General features: G+C 40.3%; 1 protein-coding gene across 3 annotated transcripts in view; it reads right to left on the reverse strand.

Moving 5' to 3' along the window:
• EEA1 (early endosome antigen 1) overlaps window positions 1–20,007 on the reverse strand; it is a 68,177-nt gene extending 48,170 nt beyond the window's left edge. For 2 of the 3 annotated variants that reach the window (XM_056845717.1, XM_056845718.1), the window contains exons 1-6: window positions 19,966–20,007; window positions 13,283–13,375; window positions 5,347–5,474; window positions 2,158–2,212; window positions 1,986–2,045; window positions 912–951 (exon numbers count right to left, since the gene is read on the reverse strand). In XM_056845717.1, the coding sequence (XP_056701695.1) occupies window positions 912–951; window positions 1,986–2,045; window positions 2,158–2,212; window positions 5,347–5,474; window positions 13,283–13,375; window positions 19,966–19,989 (400 nt within the window). In that variant the 5' untranslated portion in view covers window positions 19,990–20,007. Of the gene's footprint in view, window positions 1–911; window positions 952–1,985; window positions 2,046–2,157; window positions 2,213–5,346; window positions 5,475–10,557; window positions 10,684–13,282; window positions 13,376–19,965 lie in introns of all 3 variants that reach the window. The other variant, XM_056845716.1, reaches the window with a different exon arrangement.
• Window positions 20,008–22,849: the final 2,842 nt, after the last annotated feature.

Below are 22,849 nucleotides of genomic sequence, written 5' to 3' on the forward strand. Positions count from 1 at the left end.
TCAGCTACATCAAAAAGGAAAATCAGGTATCAAACAAGTTGAAGCAATCACGTTTAACAGAAGAAAAAGCATCAAAGACACACACACATTCCAAAGAAAATAACCCATCCTCCTTCATCAAAACACTGGAATAATTCTTGAGTTTCTGGAACTACAGGCTGGGTTCTAAACTAAAGCAAAGGTTTTAAATTGAAATACTTACATAATAGGAAATTCAGAGAGCAACCCTAAGCAGGGATACTCAGGAGTAGAATTCTTTTGATTCAGTGGGGTTAACTCCCAGGAAAGTGTTCTTAGGCAACGGCACGATTCACAAAAGAAGGAACCATGGTTGCAAGAACAAGCCTGGAAAATCTTCAGACTTGTGTGTTCTCTCCCATCACATGCAACTAGAAAGCTGAACACATTCAAGACAATCCATAGTTGGTAACAGACAGTAGTTTGTTCTCTGTCCTACAAACCAGGATTCCAAGCCACAGTTTTATCCTAGTGATTCAGACAAAACAATGAACTATGTATTGTCGAAGGCTTTCACAGTCAGGAAAGAAAATACCAAGACCACGGTTACACAGCCTGGATAACCTACAAGAACCAATGAACTATGGTTTGCAAAGCATTTAACTTTCTAGTTGTATGCCTGTTTTTGTGTCAATAGTATAAAAATGGCATTAAAAAGCAAAACCAAACAAATAACTAGCAACAAAAATGGGTGAAACAAAAAGGCTCATCACAGCAATATGTAAACACAAATAGAAACAGAAGACATATTTATACATCCTTAAAATGTGTTTAAGAGATATGGAGCTCATACAATAACACCATAATCAAAACTACGTTTCATAGATCTTGTTTTTCTCACTCACAGTACTGGAATAATTATCCACATAGAAACCACCTTTAAAAAGTGTTACCTGAAGATGCTGCAGTTGATGGTCCATCAGGTTTAGACTCCTTAAAAAGAAGACACTAGAGTAAATGCTTACACAAAATATTAGCGATAGCTAAAATATTTTCACAGGTATTTAAGAGACTTCTAATCCTGGAAGGTGCAAAGGTACATTTTGTAGTCATGTTACAAAGCAATTCTAAGTGCAATTCATTTGGGCAGCTACCACTAGAAAAGGCCAAGATAATAAATATGTTTACGATTGAAAATAATCTTGAACTGGAATAAGTTTCCATGACTAACAAGTACTGTACTTCACATCAAATGTTTATGCAAGAGTTTATCTACCATGCACTAAAGGCCTAATCTACTATGTTTTAGTGTTATGCACGACTTGACGGCACTTTACACACACACACACACAACTTCCAGTTATGTCATTGGAATTTATTTAGTGAATAAAAGGGGCTGTGCTTGGTAGATTCAATTCCACTTGCTTGTAACCAGAAAATATAGGGGGGGAATGGAGAAAAAACTCAAGAGCCAAGAATTTTTCTGTCAATTATTATATACAAATCTGAGCTTTTTTATTTTTATTTTTTATTATCATTTGTAGCTTTAAAAGCACTTAGCTTGCAGCCATTCATACCCCATTAGAAGAGACAGAAAGGAAAGACAGACTTAGCAGGGGGGAAAAGATGAAGGAGGAATAGGAAATCTGATGAAGGAGATACAACACAACTGAGGAGAGATATAAAGCTAAGTTCTACATTGTAAAAGCTTAGTTAAACAGAGAAATTCAAGTTCATAGCCCAGCAGGAGCCAAAGGACAAGCAGGAAACAACCAAATGGGAGCGTGGAAGCTTTGTGTCCAAAGGTCAAAACTGTCTATCTTGCTAGCACTACTGCCTAGATTGTCCATGGTATGCATTAGGAATATAATACATGAACATGACACTCTTAAATTATTTCAGTAAAAAAGTTATGGAACTAACTGAATCAGGCCACGTGCCTTACAAAAAAGGTATTAATCTTCCATGTCAAGGTTGATAACAAACTGCTTGTTGCAAACCACTTCAAGTATTTTTAAAGCAATTACTTGCTGCCTCTGCACTTTTTCTAATTCTTTCTTCAGTTCTTCAGAGTACCATCGTTCCTCCTGAACAAAGAAAGTTAAACACATTTTATGAGCGCACAACTTTGGATATTTTCTGACACATGTGACAATTTGAGGGGGGGGGACTGCATAACAAGCGATGCATGCTTCCAACCTTAAGTGAAGCTTGCAAGTCTTGAACTTCTTGCCGGAGAAGTGTGATGTCATCTCTGAATACATCCCATGTTAAAGAGAAGGAGACAAATAAATATTTAACTGCAAAAATCATTTTAACACTATTTCTCTATTTAAATAACCCACCTTTCATTAAAAACCCAACACAAACAGTAGTCAGGATTCTATTAATTACTTTTCCTACTAGCTCCCATATCAGAAACAGCAAAGCAAAATGAGCAGCTTGAGATGCTGCCCAATGTTATGAATGTTTAACTCCAAAGATAGTCACATCAAATTCAGTGGATTTACTCCTTTAGTAATTGTGCTAAGGACTGAAACCTTAATCAGATTTTCAATACATACACATCTTTTTCTATACACGAAGCACTTGAACTTATTTTTAAAGAAAAAAGTATATACAGAATGTAAATAATAAAATGTAAAATAAAAAGGGAAATTAACAGATTTGATAATGGTCACAGCCATGACAATATTTTATGAGAAGAGAAAGCCACATTTTTGCTATGACAACACCATGAACATTTCCATTCTTTTAGAGGTTTCAAATATCAGGAAAGCTGGATAATAAGGGATAGTTAAAACCATTATATATTATAACTGAACCATGGGATAGTTTTACTGCTATCTTAGCTTTCACCTTGTAATGCATTAGCTCACTATGAGCTGAAAAGCATCTACCCATTATTTAGAGCAATCAAACAACTACTTGGCTGAACAGCTACCTAAAACATACCTCAAAAGAGACAAAGTCAATAATATTGTTGTATCAATCACTCGCTAGTTCTTTTTTAAACTAACTTTTCCCAATTAAGGTCTGTAGGACTACAACCTTTAAAAATCACATTAAAGGTAAAGGTAGTCCCCTGTGCAAGCACCAGGTCATTCCTGACCCATGGGGTGACGTCACATTCCGACGTTTACTAGGCAGACTATGTTTATGGAGAGGTTTGCCATTGCCTTCCCCAGTCATCTACACTTTACTCCAGCAAGCTGGGTACTCATTTTACCGACCTTGGAAGGACGGAAGGCTGAGTCAACCTTAAGACAGCTACCTGAAACCGACTTCCATTGGGATTGAACTCAGGTTGTGAACAATACTGCAATATTGCAGTTTACCACTCTGCCACAGGGGCTCACATTACACAGCATTTCTTTCTCGGTGGTAGCTATATTGTGAAGACACAGGAAATCTGATTATTGCTCAAGTGTATTGGAAAACAGGACAAATGAAATGACAATTTTCAAGGTATGGGGGTTAGACTTTAATTTGAAGCCTGAAATTTACCTCTTAAATTGTGTTGATATCATAGCTACTGATCCCAGAGAGGTACTACTATATGCTCCGACCTCTATGAGGATGGTGTTTGCATGTTATTGGAAACAACCAGTGTTGCCTGGCAAATAAGAATGGTTCTTGAATGTGTGAGAATTATTATCGAGTCACACTAACAGCAATTCAGAATTCTAAGACTATTTTAGATTACAACAATTGGCAACAACTGGCTGTATTGGTTCTTGTAGGTTATCCGGGCTGTGTAACCGTGGTCTTGGAATTTTCTTTCCTGACGTTCTGCCAGCAACTGTGGCAGGCATCTTCAGAGTAGTAACACTGAAGGACAGTGTCTCTCAGTGTCAAGTGTGTAGGAAGATATAGTCAGAAAGGGGTAGGGTTTGAGCTGAGTCATTGTCCTGCAAAAGTAATGTGCTAATCATTGTCCTATAAGTTTCAAGATAATGTGCTAATGACGGTGTGGTATGTTAATATGGAACCATTGTATCCTGAAGTGATCTGTTAATGTGTGAAGTCCAAAGCTAATCTCCATGGCTATTGTTGACTATAGTCTTTGTTAGTCTGGAGGTTTTTAAGACAGGAAGCCAAGCCTTATTCATTCTTAAACTCTCTTCTTTTCTGTTAAAGTTGTGCTGATGTTTATGAATTTCAATGGCTTCATAAACATCAGCACAACTTTAACAGAAAAGAAGAGAGTTTAAGAATTAATAAGGCTTGGCTTCCTGTCTTAAAAACCTCCAGACTAACAAAGACTATAGTCAACAATAGCCATGGAGATTAGCTTTGGACTTCACATATTAACAGATCACTTCAGGATACAATGGTTCCATATTAACATACCACACCGTCATTAGCACATTATCTTGATACTTACAGGACAATGATTAGCACATTACTTTTGCAGGACAATGACTCAGCTCAAACCCTACCCCTTTCTGACTATATCTTCCTACACACTTGACACTGAGAGACACTGTCCTTCAGTGTTACTCCTCTGAAGATGTCTGCCACAGTTGCTGGCGAAACGTCAGGAAAGAAAATTCCAAGACCACGGTTACACAGCCCGGATAACCTACAAGAACCAATGAACTCTGACCGTGAAAGCCTTCGACAATAAACTGGCTGTATGTTTTTTAATCCTTAAGCTATTAGAAATAAATGGATAAGAAAGGAATAACTATAACTGTGCACATTCTCTTCCTTTATTTGATTTTAACTTGTGAACTAGATATATTATTTGCTTTGTATACTGGTTCTGATTATGTATTGTTGCAATTTAATAAAAAAGTAATTAAAAAAGAAAACTGGTTGTTATTAAATTCTTCAAGAAAACAGCAAACAAAGTGTCCAGACATTCCGTATATAGTCATTACAAGATTTTGAGCAAGTTGTACTTAAGATCATAATAGTGATACATCGAAATGAACAAAGGTATTAAATCTTAATATATTACTTCAATTTTCATATGCTTCTAATCAGTTATTAAGCTCCTAAAATGGTAAACCCTCTATGTACCATAACAATGAATAAAAACCACCAGAAAATACCAAAAATAAGAAACTAAATAATTCAAAGGACTGAAAAGCAAAAGAGATTTTATTGCCCTTCTGAATAGGACAAGAGCATGGATCTGCTAAGTATCTCTTCAGAGGGAATTCCACTAAACGGGAGCTACTGAATCTATGCCAATACATGGTATTATTTTAGTACTTTCATTTGGGTTCCATATTATTGTAGAAAAAATCCTTCAAAAACTTCAAATGCTACCAATTTTCATTCTCTCTCTAAAATGGACCATTTATCAATTGCAGATTAATATATTTAACATCATTTGTTAGTAGTCATTACTTAATAAAAATCAGTATTGCCCAGTACCTTTTTGGAGACATGTTGGATTCTCCTCCATGACTTGAATCAATACCAGAATCATGAACTGCTTCATAGTGTTTAAAAAGTTCTTCAGCTGATCCATGGGATTTCATACAAAGAGGGCAAATAAATCCCTGTAACATGAAGCAAGAAAACATTTCATAATATTATTTTGGCTTTTTGGATTGTTTTTTTTTTTTTTTTCATTTTTGTAGTGCTCACCAAATTAGCAAAAGGTTTACAGGCTTTTCTTTATTATTTCACCTAACCACACAACACTGTAAATCAATGGCATGGTATGACAAAAATAAGGGACACTCTTTTATTTCAACAAAAGAAAAAGGAGTTTGCTACAAGACTCCTTTTTGTTTTGTTGAAACTATGGGGTATCCCTTATAAGACTGTAAACCACAAATGAATTGGAGCATAAGAGTTCGGAGGCTAGAGTCCACTCTATTAGATGCATGAAGGGACATCTCAGTGGACAGAGTAAACAGCATACCATGGAGGAACATACATTAAATGTAAGATGTATACCCTGTGACTTCTCCATGCAAAACTCAGAAATATACAAAATAAGTTCAATGACCATTCACAATGGTTTAATTAATGATGATATTGTCTAAACAGTTATATTAAGCAGTTTAGCACCTGCATAGCTGAGAAAGGTGTCACAATTTGAATAGCTGTTTTCATATTTGAATGTATAACCATTCTTTTTTAGAACTCAATCGTGAATGTGGGCAAAGCAAAAATGATAGAGATGCACATGTTAGCTTGAGCTTGCAACACTTGCAGCAGCAAACACCAAAACATTATGGCAGAAGAATACTCCTTAACTCCTCCCTCTCTAGTTCCATCTTAGGCAGTGCAGACTACCACATATATGGTGCTGATTCACAGAGTTTGCTCTGGCTTTTTAAATAAGCCACCAGGTCCTTCCTGTGCCAAATGAGAATCAAATTGGACTACACATAGCATAAATAAATAAATTCTCATCAGCATGACATTGTATAACATTACCTGTTTCTAGATTCTAGCTCAATTCAAGTATCACCCTAAACCATGGCAACTTATTAAGGCTTGACACACTGCCTGAATAGTCAAAACCATGATTTGCAAATCAGCCAGCAAGCCAAAATCCCAAAAACATGGTACAAACCATGATTGCAAGTGTGCTTCAAGCCAAGTACTAAATGAATATATAACTGAATTGACAAATCATAGCGCCACCTCAGGAGAAAGATGTACCATAGAAAGAAGCACTGAGAAACATAAAAGGAAAAAATATAGGAATTTAAATGACGGTTTGCCTGTACCCTCAAGTATTTCAAATCACAGTTTGGTTCTCAACTATGGTAAACATAAACCATGATTTGGAATGATGTCTAAATTGAGCCAGGCGGTGCTTTTTTCTAGCTCATTATCATTCCTTAGATCAACAGCATAGATAAAGCTTTTGTATTTAAATAGGAACTGCATGCATTTTTCTTGCTTCTTGCAAACTTAACACTGTTTCCTCACTCTATAACTCTCAACTTGGAAAAATGTGCTATCACAGCATATTAGTTCATTCACACTTTACAACTCCATAGGTGGAGAAGACATGTCAAGTGAGATAATAAAGTTGTGTGAGAGAGTGCTTTTTTCCCTTCAATACACATTTGATTAAGGGTTGGATCCAGTCTAAATAACAATTTCCAACTATTCTCCCTTCTCGCTGCCTATTCCTCAGGAGCAGCATTTCATGGGCTACAGCGGGGGGGGGGGGAGGTTCCATTCTGTCATTAGAAAATTCAGTTTGAATCCAGCCCAATAATTCCATGTCAGCAGATACTGCTCGATTCAGCACCTTTTGTCAGAGATGCTTCACTGAACGTCATGATTTCATAATATTCTTAGAAAAGATATTCCCAAATCATTCATTTAAATGGTCACAACCATTTGCCTTTATAACTAGACACCGAGATAATTACCATATCAGAAGGTTTGGAAGCTAAAAATTCATTAGAAGTTAGTGATAACAACTAGCCAGGGTAGAACCAATTTGGTATAACACCAAATAGGCTAATTTGTTTCTCCTCAGCTCCAAAATATTATCACTTATCTGCATGACTCTAAAGATTCGGCACCGTTTTTATGTATCAAATGTACCACTTCATAGAACAAACTAAAGCAAACACTACTGATTCATCTAAAGTCTATTAATGCTTGGGATTTCTAACATCAATTATACAGAGACATGCACATTAACAATACAAACCTAAGATTACTTTCCTGGGAGGAAGCCTGATCGAATAGACCTAAGTGGACCTGCTTAGGATGGCACTAGAGGCCTCCTAATGCATTACCCTGTCTGATCTCTACCTTTACACAGAGCTGTCATCTCCATCCCTTTATTTATTATCATGCCTTATCTGGAAAAGACAGTCATGCTAGGAAAAGTTGAGGGCAGCAGGAAAAGAGGAAGACCCAACAAGAGATGGAGTGACTCAATAAAGGAAGCCACAGCCTTCAATTTGCAAGATCTGAGCAAGGCTGTCAAAGATAGGACATTTTGGAGGACTTTCATTCATAGGGTTGCCATGAGTCGGAAGCGACTTGACAGCACTTAACACACACACACATAATATCATGACTGAGGAGTGTAACAACAAATACATTCTAAAAAATGATTTGCCAAAGACTCGGACAATGTGATCACATGAGGCTTGAACTCCCTCTTGGAATAAAAGAATCTATTATCTCTCTTACAGCAGACGTTTAGCAAGGCAAATGTAGTACAAAAACACCACATTTAGGGACAAAGCTTTATTATAATGAAAACTAGGAGGATTTAGCTTGATAATTCCCCCTGTGTCATTAAATCACTGTCACTGCATTCCTTACTACTGTGTTCCAATTTCTTACATTAAAAAGAGGTAGGCAGTGTCTTTCCCATGAGACACTTCATTTTTAAGTGACCATCTAAAATATAGGGCCTTTTCAGGGTGAAGCTCATTATATACCACCCTTAAGCATGAACAAAGCTAGGACAGATAATGGATTTCCTAATGTGGGAATTACTGGTTTTAAATATTTGTCTTGAGCTGTTTCCACACTGATGTTTTGCTCTTCCTTGGTTTCCTTACTGCAGCAGTTTTCAAAGGACTATCCACATGCCGTCCTATACTCATTGTGCTTCCACTTTTGCCCTATTTTGATGTGATCATTCCCTAACCTGGCTTAATTTGATCTTTTTGTAAAGGCTGCAATCAAAGCACCTTTGGACACCACATGGATGGGAAGGTGCACATTTGTTCAGGTCTTGCCCACCTGACGTTACTTTCCTCAACTCAGTCCCTGTGGCTTTCATTCCCCCCACACACAGACCCACCCCAGAGGGCTTTTTCAAATTGGCAACAGTTACTAATGTACTAATTCCCAGCGTCCTTTATTTTTAAGTATATGCCTGTTTTCACTGCAGTGTTATAAAGAGAAACGTACTGGCTGTACATTTCTCGTGATACCTTTTCTTTGAAACAAAAAGGGCTACAGATGTACATTTTTAATAAATGAAAGCTGGGAACAAGTACACTGTTGCAATACATCATTATAATGACATCACACTATAGAAACACAACTATTATGGACTTTTTAAAACCCTGGAAAAAAAGCCCTCTGGTGTCAGGGATAGTAAGCACAGAGGGCCAAAGTAAGGATAGTTTGGGGAAAACCTCTGTGTGGATGCCTGTTGCTGCTGTGAATGTCTCTGACTTCATAGCAGAAATGACAACTGTACATTACCATTAGTTTATTCATATACAAGAAGTCTCTTATTCTCTATATCCACGGATGTTATCATCTTAGGCAGCGTTCCAGTTATGGGCAACCCATTCTGAAGGGGCGGCGCCGAAGCTCCTTAGGAGTCGGCGTGACCCTGCGCCAGCATAGGTGCCACCTTAACATGGAAAAAGGTGGCATCTACGCCGATACGGGGGCAAACATGGCACCAGCCGGGCAACGCTGGCCCCCGCCGCAAACACAGCCACGCAAGCAGGGATTTCCCAGCAGGGAAAGCCCACACCGGCTTGGGAGGGCGCATTCCTGGGGGCAGAACTGCCTTTGGGCAGCTTCCTAACCCCATTCATCCCAGGAATGCCCCCTCAAGAAGCGGCACTACCTTTTTGGTAGTGCAGCCTTACTTTGCGCAATGGGGCATTTTCTCTGTATTTCAATTATTTTTTGAAGTATTTTTTTGTCTCTAAGGCCAGCTGGAAAGCCTCTGAGGAGGCAGCATGGCTGTGCCACCGCAAATCTATCCACCCTTCAGGAATGGGCTCTTAATCATGTGAACAGGCCACCTATTTATTAAGCCACACTATTTTTTATTTGTTAACCCACAGTGCCTTTCCAATCATATCAGCAAGAAGAAAAAAACTATTGCCATGTATTCAGCTTTAGGCTGGAAGACGATCCTCCAGCCTAACGAGCCTTCCTCAAGCCTAAGAAGTTCTTCCATTGGACAAAGAGCCAGTTAAATAGAAAGAAGACTCCTTACGCTGGAGAAAGGCTTCACACTTTGTTCATTGGAGTAGGATTCATGCCATTAAATATAAATCTTAACTATACATGCCATTAACTATAAATCTGAACTATAAACTGTAGTAACTAACAAGTCGGAGCTGTTAACATTGGATTGAAGTGGTAGCAAAACATACCATCTTTAAAGGTTCTAGTTCTAATTATTGCAGTTTTGAAAGAGTACAGAGTTTTGACACACTGTGAAAAAATAGCATTGTATATGCATAACTTCTATAAGACAAATCAGCCAACAATTATGAAATATTTAAAATGAGAAAAAGGAATATCTTCTCCAGGTTCAACTTAACAAATGCAGAAGCAAAGCACTACACTAAGGTGGCCAAATATATACATGAGAAGAAAACAATGCAAAATATGTTCCAAGTAAATGAAGGTCTTCAGTACTTCAGTCATTCCACAAAAGACAGCTGCCAACCAGAGAGAATAAATCATGAAACACCTTAGGACATACATATTTAGACTCTTGCCTTCTGTTAAATATGTAAAAAAATTAACTAATCTCATTTATACATAGAGCAGGTAGTTTCCAGAAAAGCTGAAGAGGCCCACACCAATGCAACCAGAAAGGAAAACCATTCACTTTTACAAAGCATCCCATAACCCAGCCACTGCAGCCAAATAAACAAGACCCACAGTAGCAGCAGGCAGTTCACGAGGCTCCAGTCTTCTTGCTTCCATTCCAACGTGCTCATTCTGGTAATGTTCAGACAGATCAGTGGCAGTAAAGCACATTTTCATACACAGTGGACAGATGAAACCCTGTGAAACAGTTGCTTTTAGACATGTACTTTTTAACAATACTCTAAACAAGCTGAATGTCAAATAAGTATAATAAAAGCTCTTAACCAATATAACACCTGTACCTGAGAATACCTGAGGAAGGCTGTTATTGAAAGGATGTTTTGTGTGTGTGTTAAGTGCGATCAAGTTGCTTTAGACTCATGGTGACACTATGAATCAATGTCCTCCAAAACATCCTGTTGTTCACAGCCTTGCTCATATCTTGCAAACTGAAGGCCATGGCTTCCTTTATAGATTATCGATCCATCTCATGTTGGGTCTTCCTCTTTTCCTGCTGCCTTCAACTTTTTCTTGCATTATTGTCTTTTCCAGTGGCTCTGGTCTTCTCATAATGTGACCAAAGTATAGTAGCCTCAGTTTAGTCATTTTAGCTTCTCGGGACAGTTCGGCTTGATTTTATCTAGAACCCACCTATTTGTTATTTTGGCGGTCCATGGTATCCATAACACTATATTCCAACACCACATTTCAAAGGAATCTTCTTTCTTCCTTTTAGCTTTCTTCATTGACCAGCTTTCACACTCATACATAGTAACAGGGAATAATATGGCATGAATTAACTTGATCTTAGTTGCCAGTGACACATCCTTACACTTAAGAATTTTTTCTAGCTCCTTCATGGCTGTCCTTCCCAATCTCAATCTCCTTCTGATTTCTTGGTTGCAGTCTCCCTTTTGGATGTCTTGAAGGACATTAATTCATACGGTAGGCATAAGTAAGAAGAAACGTAACAGCACTTAACACACTCACACACAAATCAATACAGACTACATAAATCACTCTTCTGTTAAAACAGACTAGAAGACATCTCAGTTTCACATCTTTATGGCACAATCCACTAGTACACTTATAAAGTACAGATCAAACAAAAATATGTGCGGTAACCCATCCATTTCAATGTCCCTAGCCTAGAGAAAGTTCCCCACTGATATCCACTGTGCCATGTTTATCAAATAGTGTCTTAAATTATGACAACTGAATCAAATTTTACAACACAGAAGACAACCTAATCATTACCAAAACAAAAAAACCTCTCCACTATGAAATCCATTACTGAAATTTGACAGAGAATGAAGCTTCTTGTAGTCAAATCAAATGAATGTACACCCAACTTTTCTATTCTTCACAGGATTGTTACTATCCTAATGCAGGTTGCCACTGGATTATAACTATAATTTATATCTTAAACTAGCAGCATAAAAGTTGACATTTTCCTACATGCTAAAGAACACAGCAAACAAAATTCACACAATATATGACTGTACAGCAAGATTTTCATAAGTATGTCAACAGCTTGCATTATAAACAAACATACTTTAAAAATAACTATATTGCCTATGGCAAGTAATTACCAGTAAGCATCCAGGAAGAGAGACTTTTGTAAACTGGAAGAGAGTTTGAGTCCAGCAGCACCTTAAAGACTAACAAAAGTTCTGGCAGGGTATGAGCCTTCGTGAGCCACAGCTCACTTCTTCAGATGGAAGAGAGTCTGTTCTTCGTAGAGCCCATTCCTGAAGGGGGGAAGCTCCTTAGGAGCCAGCATGACCCCGCACTGGCATAGGAGCCACCTTAACATGGAATAAGGTGGCCCCTACGCCGGTGCGGGGGCAAACATGCCATCCAGGCACTGTCAGCCCTTGCTGCCAGCACACAGCCCCCTCCCCCCTGGCGCCTGGCAGAGGGTGGGGCTTCCCAGGGCATTCCTGGGGGAGGAGCTGCCATTAGGCAGCTTCCTCACCCCTTTCACCCCAGGAATGCCATCTCGCACTGCAGCGATGCTGCACTACCTTTTTTGGTGGTGCAGCCCCATTGGAGGCAATGGCGGATTTCCCCCTTTGTTTTTTATTTTCAAAACTTATTTTTTTGCCTCCATGGTGGCCAGGAAGTATCTGAGGAGGCAGCACTGCTCCCGGATCTGCCCCCACCCTTCAGGATTGGACATTAGGACTTGGATGTTTAACACAGATGTTGGGAGCAAGAAAACAAGCAAGCAAATAAAATGCATGAGGGCTAGAAACTTTTAGGCACAAATGTACAAGGCTGAAATCTTAGATATTAGAATCTGGAATTTTAAGCATCCTTTTCACAGAACAAAACCGTTCCATAATGTGTCTCCAATTTCCAAGCTTCATATATTACTCAGGAAACTAAATTCAAAGGTGCCCCTAAAAACTGATATTCTGTTCTGGCAACCCTACTTGTATACTAAGCAATTCAGATCCAAATGTGCATGCACACTAATTATACTGAAAGTATGCTAATTGCTGAAATATCGCATAAGAACAAACTTTAGTGAGTATTCGTTTGGTTAATTTATGCCCCACTTCTCCGATCTGTTGTACCACCAGATAAATACTGAATTTGGAATTTTTCAAAGATAGCAAATACATAACAAACTAAAGGTTTGCACAGTATTTCAGGAGCTTAACAACATCACTGAAACTATACCAATAGAAACAAAACAGGGGAAAGCACCCAAAAAAACCCCCACTTTTAAAGAGAGGGCCAGATCCAGGGTCTGAAAAAAATCAGTTTATGTACTATAGCAACACAGTACCTCTGAAGAGCCCTCATTGTTGACATCCACAGCATTTCCAGAGATTGCAGATGATTCTGAGTCAGAGCTCTGAGACCCAACTCTGCCTGGAGTCTGAAAAAGAAATACATAATCTTTGTAAAATAGAATGAGAAATGACCCATATACAAAATTACATTTTTTAAAAATCTGCAAAATAAATACAGACAGTTTCACTCCAGTCTTGTTCCACCTACACCAGCTCCCAATTTGCTTCAGAGCCTAATTCAAGATGCTGGTATTGACCTTTAAAGTCCTATATGGCTTGGGACCAGCTTACCTACCCACCCACTATGGTCATCTGCAGGAGCCCTGCTTTGAGTGTCTTTGCCATCAGAGGTGGCAACTTGTATATGGGCCTTCTCAGGTGTGGCACCAAAATTATGGAATTCCCTCCCCTGGGAGATACATTTAGCTCCCTCTATCACTGTTTTCCCCCAGCCCTGGCTTCCCTAAGTGATCCTCACTGAGCCTCCTTCATGCGTCTTGTGTTTTGTTGAATTGTTTTTTACTGTTTTATATATATGCCTATTAAAAAATAATGTTTTGACTGTGGGCCTCCTTGGAACCCCAAACCTGGTAGAAAGGCAGCATTAAAATGTTCTAAGTAAAGTAAATAAATATGATATATATATGAATCTCTTTTCCCATTACAATTACTTCCAATTATATATTCTCTTTCTGCAAACTTATATGGTATACTAGATAATTTGTCAAAATATTGAATTATATTTGCACTAGGGGCATATCTGCTAACAAATTAGCGACTTATTTTCTTCCAAGATATATACAATCTTTAATGATAAAAACTATCAGCCTTGACCACTTTTGCAATAATTGTAGCAATCAGACAGCATTAACAGTGCATTCCTAAGGAGAGTTACTCCAGTCTAAGCGCATTCGTTTCAATGGGCTTAGACTGGAGTAACTCTCCTTAGGAATGCGCTGTAAGTGGTCCACCAGCAGAACACAATTTATCTTCTGCCAACTCCTGCTTGAAACAGAAAATAAGGCAAAATATATGGCTTTTTTCTGATTATAAAATACAAACATTTATTTCAATAGAATAAGCAACAGCAAAATATCCATAATAAATAATGGTTTGGGTTCTCTGATGTGTATACAAAAGAGTTTTAAGACCTATGTATGCAGTCCATGCATTTATTATATTTTTGTCTTGCTCTTTCTACACAGAGCTCAGAACAGCATAAATGGTTCTCCATTCCTCCTTTTTATCCTCACAACAATACTGTGAAATAGGTTAAGTTGAGCGAGAATGACCAGCCTGAGGATCATTCAATAAGATTATGGAAGAATGGGGATTGTGAGCTTGTCTCTCCAGACCTAATCTTACCCTTTGACCAGTACACCTCACTTTGTGAGTTTGTTAGAAGAACTGCAGTGTTCGCACACAGGTATTCCACATACAGAGTGGCTGCCCTTAAATATGCTAATAAACTAAAGAGGCCTTGAGTCAGGATGATTGATGGAAGAGGCAGGATTTAAAGAAAAATATTGACTGGGACTCCAGTCAATTACTTTGAACATATGCTGAGGGCTGGACATTTGGTAGTACTTTTTTTAAAAGAAAACCTTCTGAACAGCTGAATCCTCTCTTTGAAACTCTATTGAATGCACAGACCTACACTTCTCTAGGTAAAGGTAGTCCACTGTGCACATACCGGGTCATTACTGACCTATAGGGTGACGTCACATCCCAGCATTTACTAGGCAGATTATGTTTACGGGGTAATTTGCCAATGCCTTCCCCAGTCATCTACACTTTGCCCCAGCAAGCTGGGTACTCATTTTACTGACCTCATAAGGATGGAAGGCTGAGTCAACCTTGGGACGTTTATGAAACCTACTTCCGTTAGGATCGAACTCAGATTGTGAGCAGAGCTTTGACTGCAGTGCTGTAGTTTACCACTCTGCGCCACGGGGCTCTGACACTTCTCTAGACTAGAGTTATTGTTCCAATCATAACATTTTAAGTAAACTCCATTAAGTAAAATATTACCCAGTGTTAGGTATGAGTAAGTACTATCAGCTATTTTAAAAGCACCTGAAGAAAAACAACAGTTGCCAATGAACATACATTAAAACATAGCATATTGCATGGCCTAAAACTACAGACATTTTCTGCTTTTAGTTAACTTCTTACACATATTTTTGAAACTAACTGGGAAGCCACATGAAAAAAACAATTTGCTGTGAAAGAGGATTCCTAGATACAACAAATGCAAAATTAATGACTTGTCAAAAACTGCAAAACTGAAGGAACAGCATGAGAAAATCAAACTCTCCACACAAAAAATACTAACACCTCTTGGGATCTTTCCAGACCATAAGCAAAACAATTTGGAATTATTACAATAAGTATTATTTCACCAGAGACAACCAAATTAATTACCATACCTTTTGAAAACCTTCAGGCTCCTATCTCAGCAGGAATCAAATGCCAATGGTGCAGTTTTCACCATATGATTTAAGTTTTTCGAGCTGAATGGCTCAACTCTAATTGAAACTGTCTAGAACTGAACACTCAGAAGAGGCAGCCATTCTCTTTGGTCTTTGAAAGCTCTATCCACATTTAAGAAGAAACTCTGTATTAAGGGCTCTTATTTCAATCCTGGAGCCCAGTCAGGTAAGCCTGCGGGGGCGGGGGGAGAGATGCATTTCCCCCTCGGCTTATACGTGGGTGCCTAATTTTTCCCCATTTTTGGGGTGAAATTAGGCACCTCGGCTTATACTCGGGTCGGCTTATACCCGAGTATATACGGTATTTAAAACTTAAATTAGTTGCTGTCTACCTTATCAAACTCAAGGCAGCTTACAATGTAAACAAAGCAAAATACATAAAAAAACCACAATTTAAAATCACAATTTAAGACAGCCAATAAATAAAAAAACCTACATTAATCAAATGCCCTCTCTCATGTGCCCACCAGACAAGCTTCTTTGATTAGTAAAACAGTCAGGAGGACCTCTCCATGTGATTTTAATTCCAGGGGAGGAAAATATGGGAGAAGATGGTCCTTCAGATATTCCGTTCCCTTCTCCCAACTCGAAACAGCCCCCTCAGACTGTTCTGGGTTGGGAAAACAGGAGAATGGCAGGAGCCCTCTTTCCACTGCTAGACCTCAAAGGAGAAGATACATAATGACACAATGATAGTCTCTGAAATTGTTCCATTCAATTGTGCACAGAATTATCATACTATTACCACCTTTCACGTTTTCCACATAAATGTCTCAATGAGAGAGGCAGATTATAAATAACTAAATAATAATAAATGGAGAATTCTGGCCATTGCTTTTGGTTCTTGTGGTGAGGAATAGATGATCTCAGCTGTGTAGAATTTTAAAGAAAACCAAAGAGGGAGCAGGAACTGGATAGGCTTTTGTACTAGTCTAGCTATAACAGTACTTCACCACCACCATGACAAATAAGAGATGTCTTTTCTGCCTATTCTGTGCACTACCTACTACTAACGGGACACAGTAATAAGAAATGTTGGGCCTGCCACTGTTTTTCCAATGTTCCTTGCCTTTGAATACCTCATCCCTTATACCAGTGGTTTTCCGACTTTTCAAACTTTAGCAGCTCAATGACTCCCACTCCAAGCTAAAAGTTTTGCAGACCACCAAGCCCTCTCTTCCTCCCTTGCCAGCACACACCAAGCAGCCCCTTTTCACAGGTTATGACGTAAACTGTATGTGCCCAGTGGAGCTTTCCATCCTCTTGCATCCTCAAAACAATATGAGACCCTTACCAGCAACACATTAAAGGCTTAAGAAAAATGTATTTACTGTCTGTAAATGATTCTTAAAGACATAATCATAAGGCAACTGATCCTACAGGGCCACAACTCAAAAGGCCCTAACCATCTCTAATCCATCTCTCTGCAAAAATAAAAAAATTATTGGTTAACAACTTTTAGTTACAGGCCAGCTGAACAGGGAAGAGAAGGAGCCTGGAACAACTCTTCAAAGAAGGTCTCTCATAAACAAAACAAAAAACAAAAAAGGCCCATGTCACACTAAACTTGGATTTCTGGTAGTCACTCATTGGCTAGTATTATCCATGGATGTAGAGCACTGGTTCCCAACCGGGTGCCCACGGACCCCCAGGGGTCCACGAGAACTAAATTAAGGTCCGCGAAACAAAGTTATAAACCCATAATAAATTAATCTTTTCAATTAAAAGTTCTCTATTATAAAAAAAACATATTCAAATATTATTCTAAGTTTAATGTTTAACTAACAGTTATGATTAAAGTTTATTTTCAAATTCTCAGAATTTTTATTTTGAACCTTGGGGTCCCTGCACCAAACAAAAAAGTCCTAGTGGTCCCTGGTCAAAAAAAGGTTGGGAACCACTGATGTAGAGTAACCTCACTCTATGCCACGGATCCCCAACATGGTGCCTGTGGGTGCCATGACACCTGCTGACACATTTTCTGGTGCCCATTAAGTGATGCCTATTTTAGGAAGTGGCAAGGCCAAGTAGGCTTGTGCCCAGCAAGGCTTCTGATTGACTACTGGAGATTTGATTGGCACCTGCCATCACAACACGAGGATCTGCACTGTGTCACTGAAGTTAAGCTGTGGCAATCGTTTTTGTGACTGGCTCCGCCTCCAGTGGCAGCCATTTTGTTGCTGCACCCACGATGCCATAGCAGAATTCCAAATGTGCCCTTAGGCTCACAAAGATTGGGGACCCCCTGCTCTATGATGAGACAAAACCAATTACATACCACAAGTTAAATACCTTAACTGCATGAGACTTGACCTCCACTCAACCAATCAGAGTGCCTGGATGGCCCAGGCTAGCCTGATCTTGTCAGATCTCAGAAGCTAAGCAGGGTCAGCCCTGGTTAGTATTTGGATGGGAGACCACCAAGGAACACCAGGGTTGCTGTGCAAAGGAAGGCACTGGCAAACCACCTCTGTTAGTCTTTTGCCATGAAAACCCCAAAAGGGGTTGCCATAAGTCAGCTGCGACTTGAAGGCACTTTACACACACACACACACACACAGGGCTGAGTTCCTGGTTCTCAGCAATCAGTGTGTTTTATGGGCAGGGCTCTGGGGTGATTTAGAAGTCAGATGACAAGTGGGTGGCAGCAGCTCTATGAGCGCCAGCCCTTTGGAAGAGGGAAAGGACAATTCCACTCCCTTCGCCCGAGGCAAAGAGTCCTTCCCAGGACACTGGGAGGGCTCCATTTTAACATCAGACAGAAGGGAAGGCGGGAGAAAGTCCTCCACAAAGGATTCAGTTTGGAGTACGGGCACCCCCGTTGAAGAAACGCCACCCTGCTCCCGTCTTCCCAAAGAGCATGGCAGCAGCAAAACCACTTGTCAATAACTCTATTAGCATTCCCAGTGGGTAGCCGTGTTAGTCTGTCTGCAGTAGTGGAAAAGGGCAAGAGTCCAGAAGCACCTTAAAGACTAACAAAAAAAATTTCTGGCAGGGTATGAGCTTTCGTGAGCCACAGCTCACACTGTGGCTTAGGAAAGCTCATACCCTGCCAGAAAATATTCGTTAGTCTTTAAGGTGCTTCTGGACTCTTGCCCTTTTCTACTTCCATAGACAATGGAAGTGAGCTGTGGCTCACGAAAGCTCACACCCTGCCAGAAAACATTTTTGTGAGTCTTTAAGGTGCTACTGGACTCTTGCTCTTTTCTATTAGCATTACTACACACCTGCCACCCACTTTGAGGTATGCCTCTGAGCACTGCATGGGGCTATGTTGTGCCTCCCAACACATCCAGGCGAACATGCTGTGGCTCTCACAACCACGCCCAGAGACTGTGTGTGTGTGTTTTTTTTCTTAATCTGTTGTTATGTTTAACAACACAAGCCTTCGAAGAGCCAGTGAGTAATGCCTTCCACCCTGGACGGAGACACCTCCCTGTCAGCGGGGAAGAAAAGAGCGCTGATCCACCCTGGCAAGAGAGGAGGCCTTCAGTGCCAGGCGTCCGCGGCACCTGGAGCCACAGGAGCCAGGCCTCGGCCTGGCCCCCCGTCACAAGCCAAAAGCAGCAGGAGCCGCATCGCTTCCCTGTTGCTCGAGCCACTTCTACTCTGAACGGGCAGGATTTGCCACTCTGTAGATGCACACTTTCCCCCCACCCATATTCTCCAAACTCAACAATAAGCCGCCATGCAGAGTTTTGAGAATTCAGATGGGGGAAAGGGGCATCTACAGAGTGGCAAATCCAATGCAAACCCTTCCATGAGATTTGCCACTCTATAGATGCCCATTTCCCCCCATCTGAATTCTCAAAACTCTGCACGGCGGCTTATTGTTGAGTTTGGAGAATATGGGTGGGGGAAAGGGGGCATCTACAGAGTGGCAAATCCAATGCAAAACCTCCCATGAATAAATGGCCAGGGGGAGGAAGGGGCCTATCCGCGGCCTGGGGACGAGGGAGGAAGGCGGCTGCTCGCTGCGGGGATAAACCCAGATTTGGGAGGGGGGGTGGGGATCCAGCCCGGCCAGCAGGCCTCCCGGGGGGGTCCCCACTCCGGCGCAGGGTTTGGCTCCCTCGCTGCCGCCGGGCCGGCTCCGGGAAGCGCCGCCACCTCCCCACGCCGCTGCTATCGCGACTCCCTCGGCAGCGGAAGCGCGCCGCCCGCCCCTCCCTCCCTCTTCTTACCCTCTGTAAAATCCTCCTAAACATCGCGGCGGAGGTCGCGTCGCGTCCCCTGCGGGACGGGGGCTCAAAGCGGGCCCCGGAAGGCCATCGCGAATCACGGCCCAACCCGTTCCGTCGCTCCTTGACAGCGGAGGGGGCGGGAGGCGGGGCCGCCGCCGAGGACCCGCCCTCTGCGCTGACGGACGGCGAAAGGGGCGGGGCGATGCCTCTGGAGGGCCTGTGGAGGCGGCGGAGCGGCCCTGCCGGCCGCCCGAGCGTGGGGTTCGTTGACGGGACGGGCGTTGGAATCAGGGGGGGGGGGGAGGGGAGGAGTTGGCCTTGACGCTTGGACGAAAAAGACCTGATCTTAAAAATGTTAGAAGTGCTGGGGAAACAAAAACTCACAGCAAGAATAAAACTAAAAGGAAGCATGCAGTCCGTGGGTGATAGAGAGAAACGGAGGGCTAAGTACGGAATTAAAGGATGACTAGTGAATTTTGTTACTACTGATCCAATCCTTTTATTTTAAAGATAATTTTGAAATAAAAATTTTGTACAATATATTAAATATATACTATATATTAAATACTATATATTAAATTATACACACACACAAATACAAATATATGTATTTGTATTTTTTGTATTGTATTATGATTTTATTTTTGTTTTGTTTTATTTTTTTGTTTACTTATAAAAAGCAATAAAAATCAATATATATATATATAATTAACAATAAAAACGTTATAAGTAATGAACTAGATAATTTAGAATTAATTCAGTAATCAAGTTTGAAGTTTTTTGTGGGGGGGGTTAGAATCTCTATACAAAGGAATGGTTGAATTTATAGTAAGATGGAGGAAGATGAGGGGGAAGTCTTTTATTTTAATACCTTTTTATTAATAGATGAAAATGCTTTTCGACGACGCTGTTAATTTTTTCTTTAGTGTTATCTGGGAAATGAATATGTTGCTGAAAAGTTACCCAACAGTAAAAAATTGTGAAAATAATTAAAAATTTAATTTTTTAAAAAAAGGAATAATGGAGGGGGGATTTCGTGTTTGGAGGCGCTCCTGAGTGATGGGGGGGACTGCGGGCAGCCGAAGGAGCACATAGGGCGGCCAAAAGCTGCTGGGAAACGGAACCTCTGACCAGACCCTGAACTCTGGCCTCTCCTCTCGAGAGGAGAGAGGTAGGGTTGCCAACCTCCATGTAGTAGAAACTATGATGGCAATGTTCTGGTAACTAATTATGGATGCAATAAAAAAACTGTCAATAAATGAAAAAGTTGTCAATGAGTGGGGGGCAGGAAACACACCTTATGTGATATTTAACTATATCATCAAACCAAAGAATCCCTATTGAATAGTATATTAAATCATATATTTACAATCATAGGCTTCACAAGCAGAAAATTGACAGAGACTCTTTTAAACTAAGTAACTTATTCAGGAACAGGAAAAAACCAAGCAAGATAAAACCATGATTTGTGGAAAGCTCATCTCCGGGAGAATTCGCAAGGAGGGGCTGTTTTAAACCCTCTCTCACACAGTTTAGCCTATAAAACGTCTTCCAAGATTCCAGTTCGGGGTCCTTCTAAGAGAGAGACCCATTCCTGTCTCTTCCTTGGAACGACCTCAGAGATCTCTGACTAACTGTTTGTCCGTCTGTCAGTATGTGTGCTGTCATATATATCCAGTTAAGTATTGTTTTCTCCTTTGCTTTATATTCTTTTGTAAGTATAATAAAATTGCATGGTTTATAAAACCTTTATAAATGTTTTGTGTTCTATGTAAGAGTGTCCCTTTGTACATGGCCTGTGTTTCCCTATTACCTTCTCTGGCCATTGCTTTTGGTGAGTAGAGCAGGCAGGGAAATTCCAGTTCAAGAACCCAGGGGAGAACTAAAAATTCTCCCGTCAATATAAACAATGGTTTATAGAATACAAAAATAGACACAAAGAAACTGTTCAATAATATATTAATAGTCATATGAAAAATTGCAGTTAGTTTACAGAATGCAAAATTAGGCACAACCGTGGAAAAAACTGTTAGCTTCACAGTATTGTAATAGGCAAATTAAAGCAAGAAACTGTTAACTTCACAGTATAGTGATAGACAGGCTTACATAGGATATGAAAGGAATTTTTTAGTTGCACAGTTAGCTGTCTGGTATCTGCTGTATGTTGGGATACAAAATAATTGCCATGAAGGTTTTCAAAAATAAGTAGTAAACATTTTGGTCTTTAACTCAGTCCAGGTGAAGAACTCGAGGACTGCGCAGCGTCAAACGACCACTAGGACCCGGAGAATTCTGTAAGGTTCTTGTGGGAGGCAAGAGAGCCGTCTCGACAGGGTCGGTCGGTGGTCGGGGATAGGAGAATGTGTTACCGGTCTGGACACGTTTCAATAACTTCGTCAGCTCCTAAGGATTGTTCTATGGGGTGCTGGCTGAAGGAATTTATTAGCTTTTTGCCAGCTATCATTTCTAAAATAAAAAAAAATTAAAAAGCTTTTTATAAGTCTGTGTGTCATTATTATCGGCTATATTAGTTGCCTATGGCATTATTATAATCTACCATAGGATGCGAAGGATCACTTACCCAGGATAACCTGGAGCCCATGTGCTGCTAATTATTTTAGTTCTTACTTGATTCAGCACAGGTATTTACTTATCTCAGTAACCTCCAGGTAGTAGCTGGAGATCTCCTGCTATTACGATGATCTCCAGCCGATAGATAGGTTCACCTGGAGAAAATGGCCGCTTTGGCCATTGGACTCTATGGCAATGAAGTCCCTCCCCAAACCCTGCCCTCCTCAGGCTCCGCCCCAAAAATCTCCTGTCAGTGGCAAAGAGACCTGGCAACCCTAAAGAGAGGCCAAAGTTCAGAGTAGGGTTGCCAGCT

This window comes from Euleptes europaea, chromosome 3, assembly GCF_029931775.1.
Source record: "Euleptes europaea isolate rEulEur1 chromosome 3, rEulEur1.hap1, whole genome shotgun sequence".
Classification (NCBI taxonomy): Eukaryota; Metazoa; Chordata; class Lepidosauria; order Squamata; family Sphaerodactylidae; genus Euleptes; species Euleptes europaea.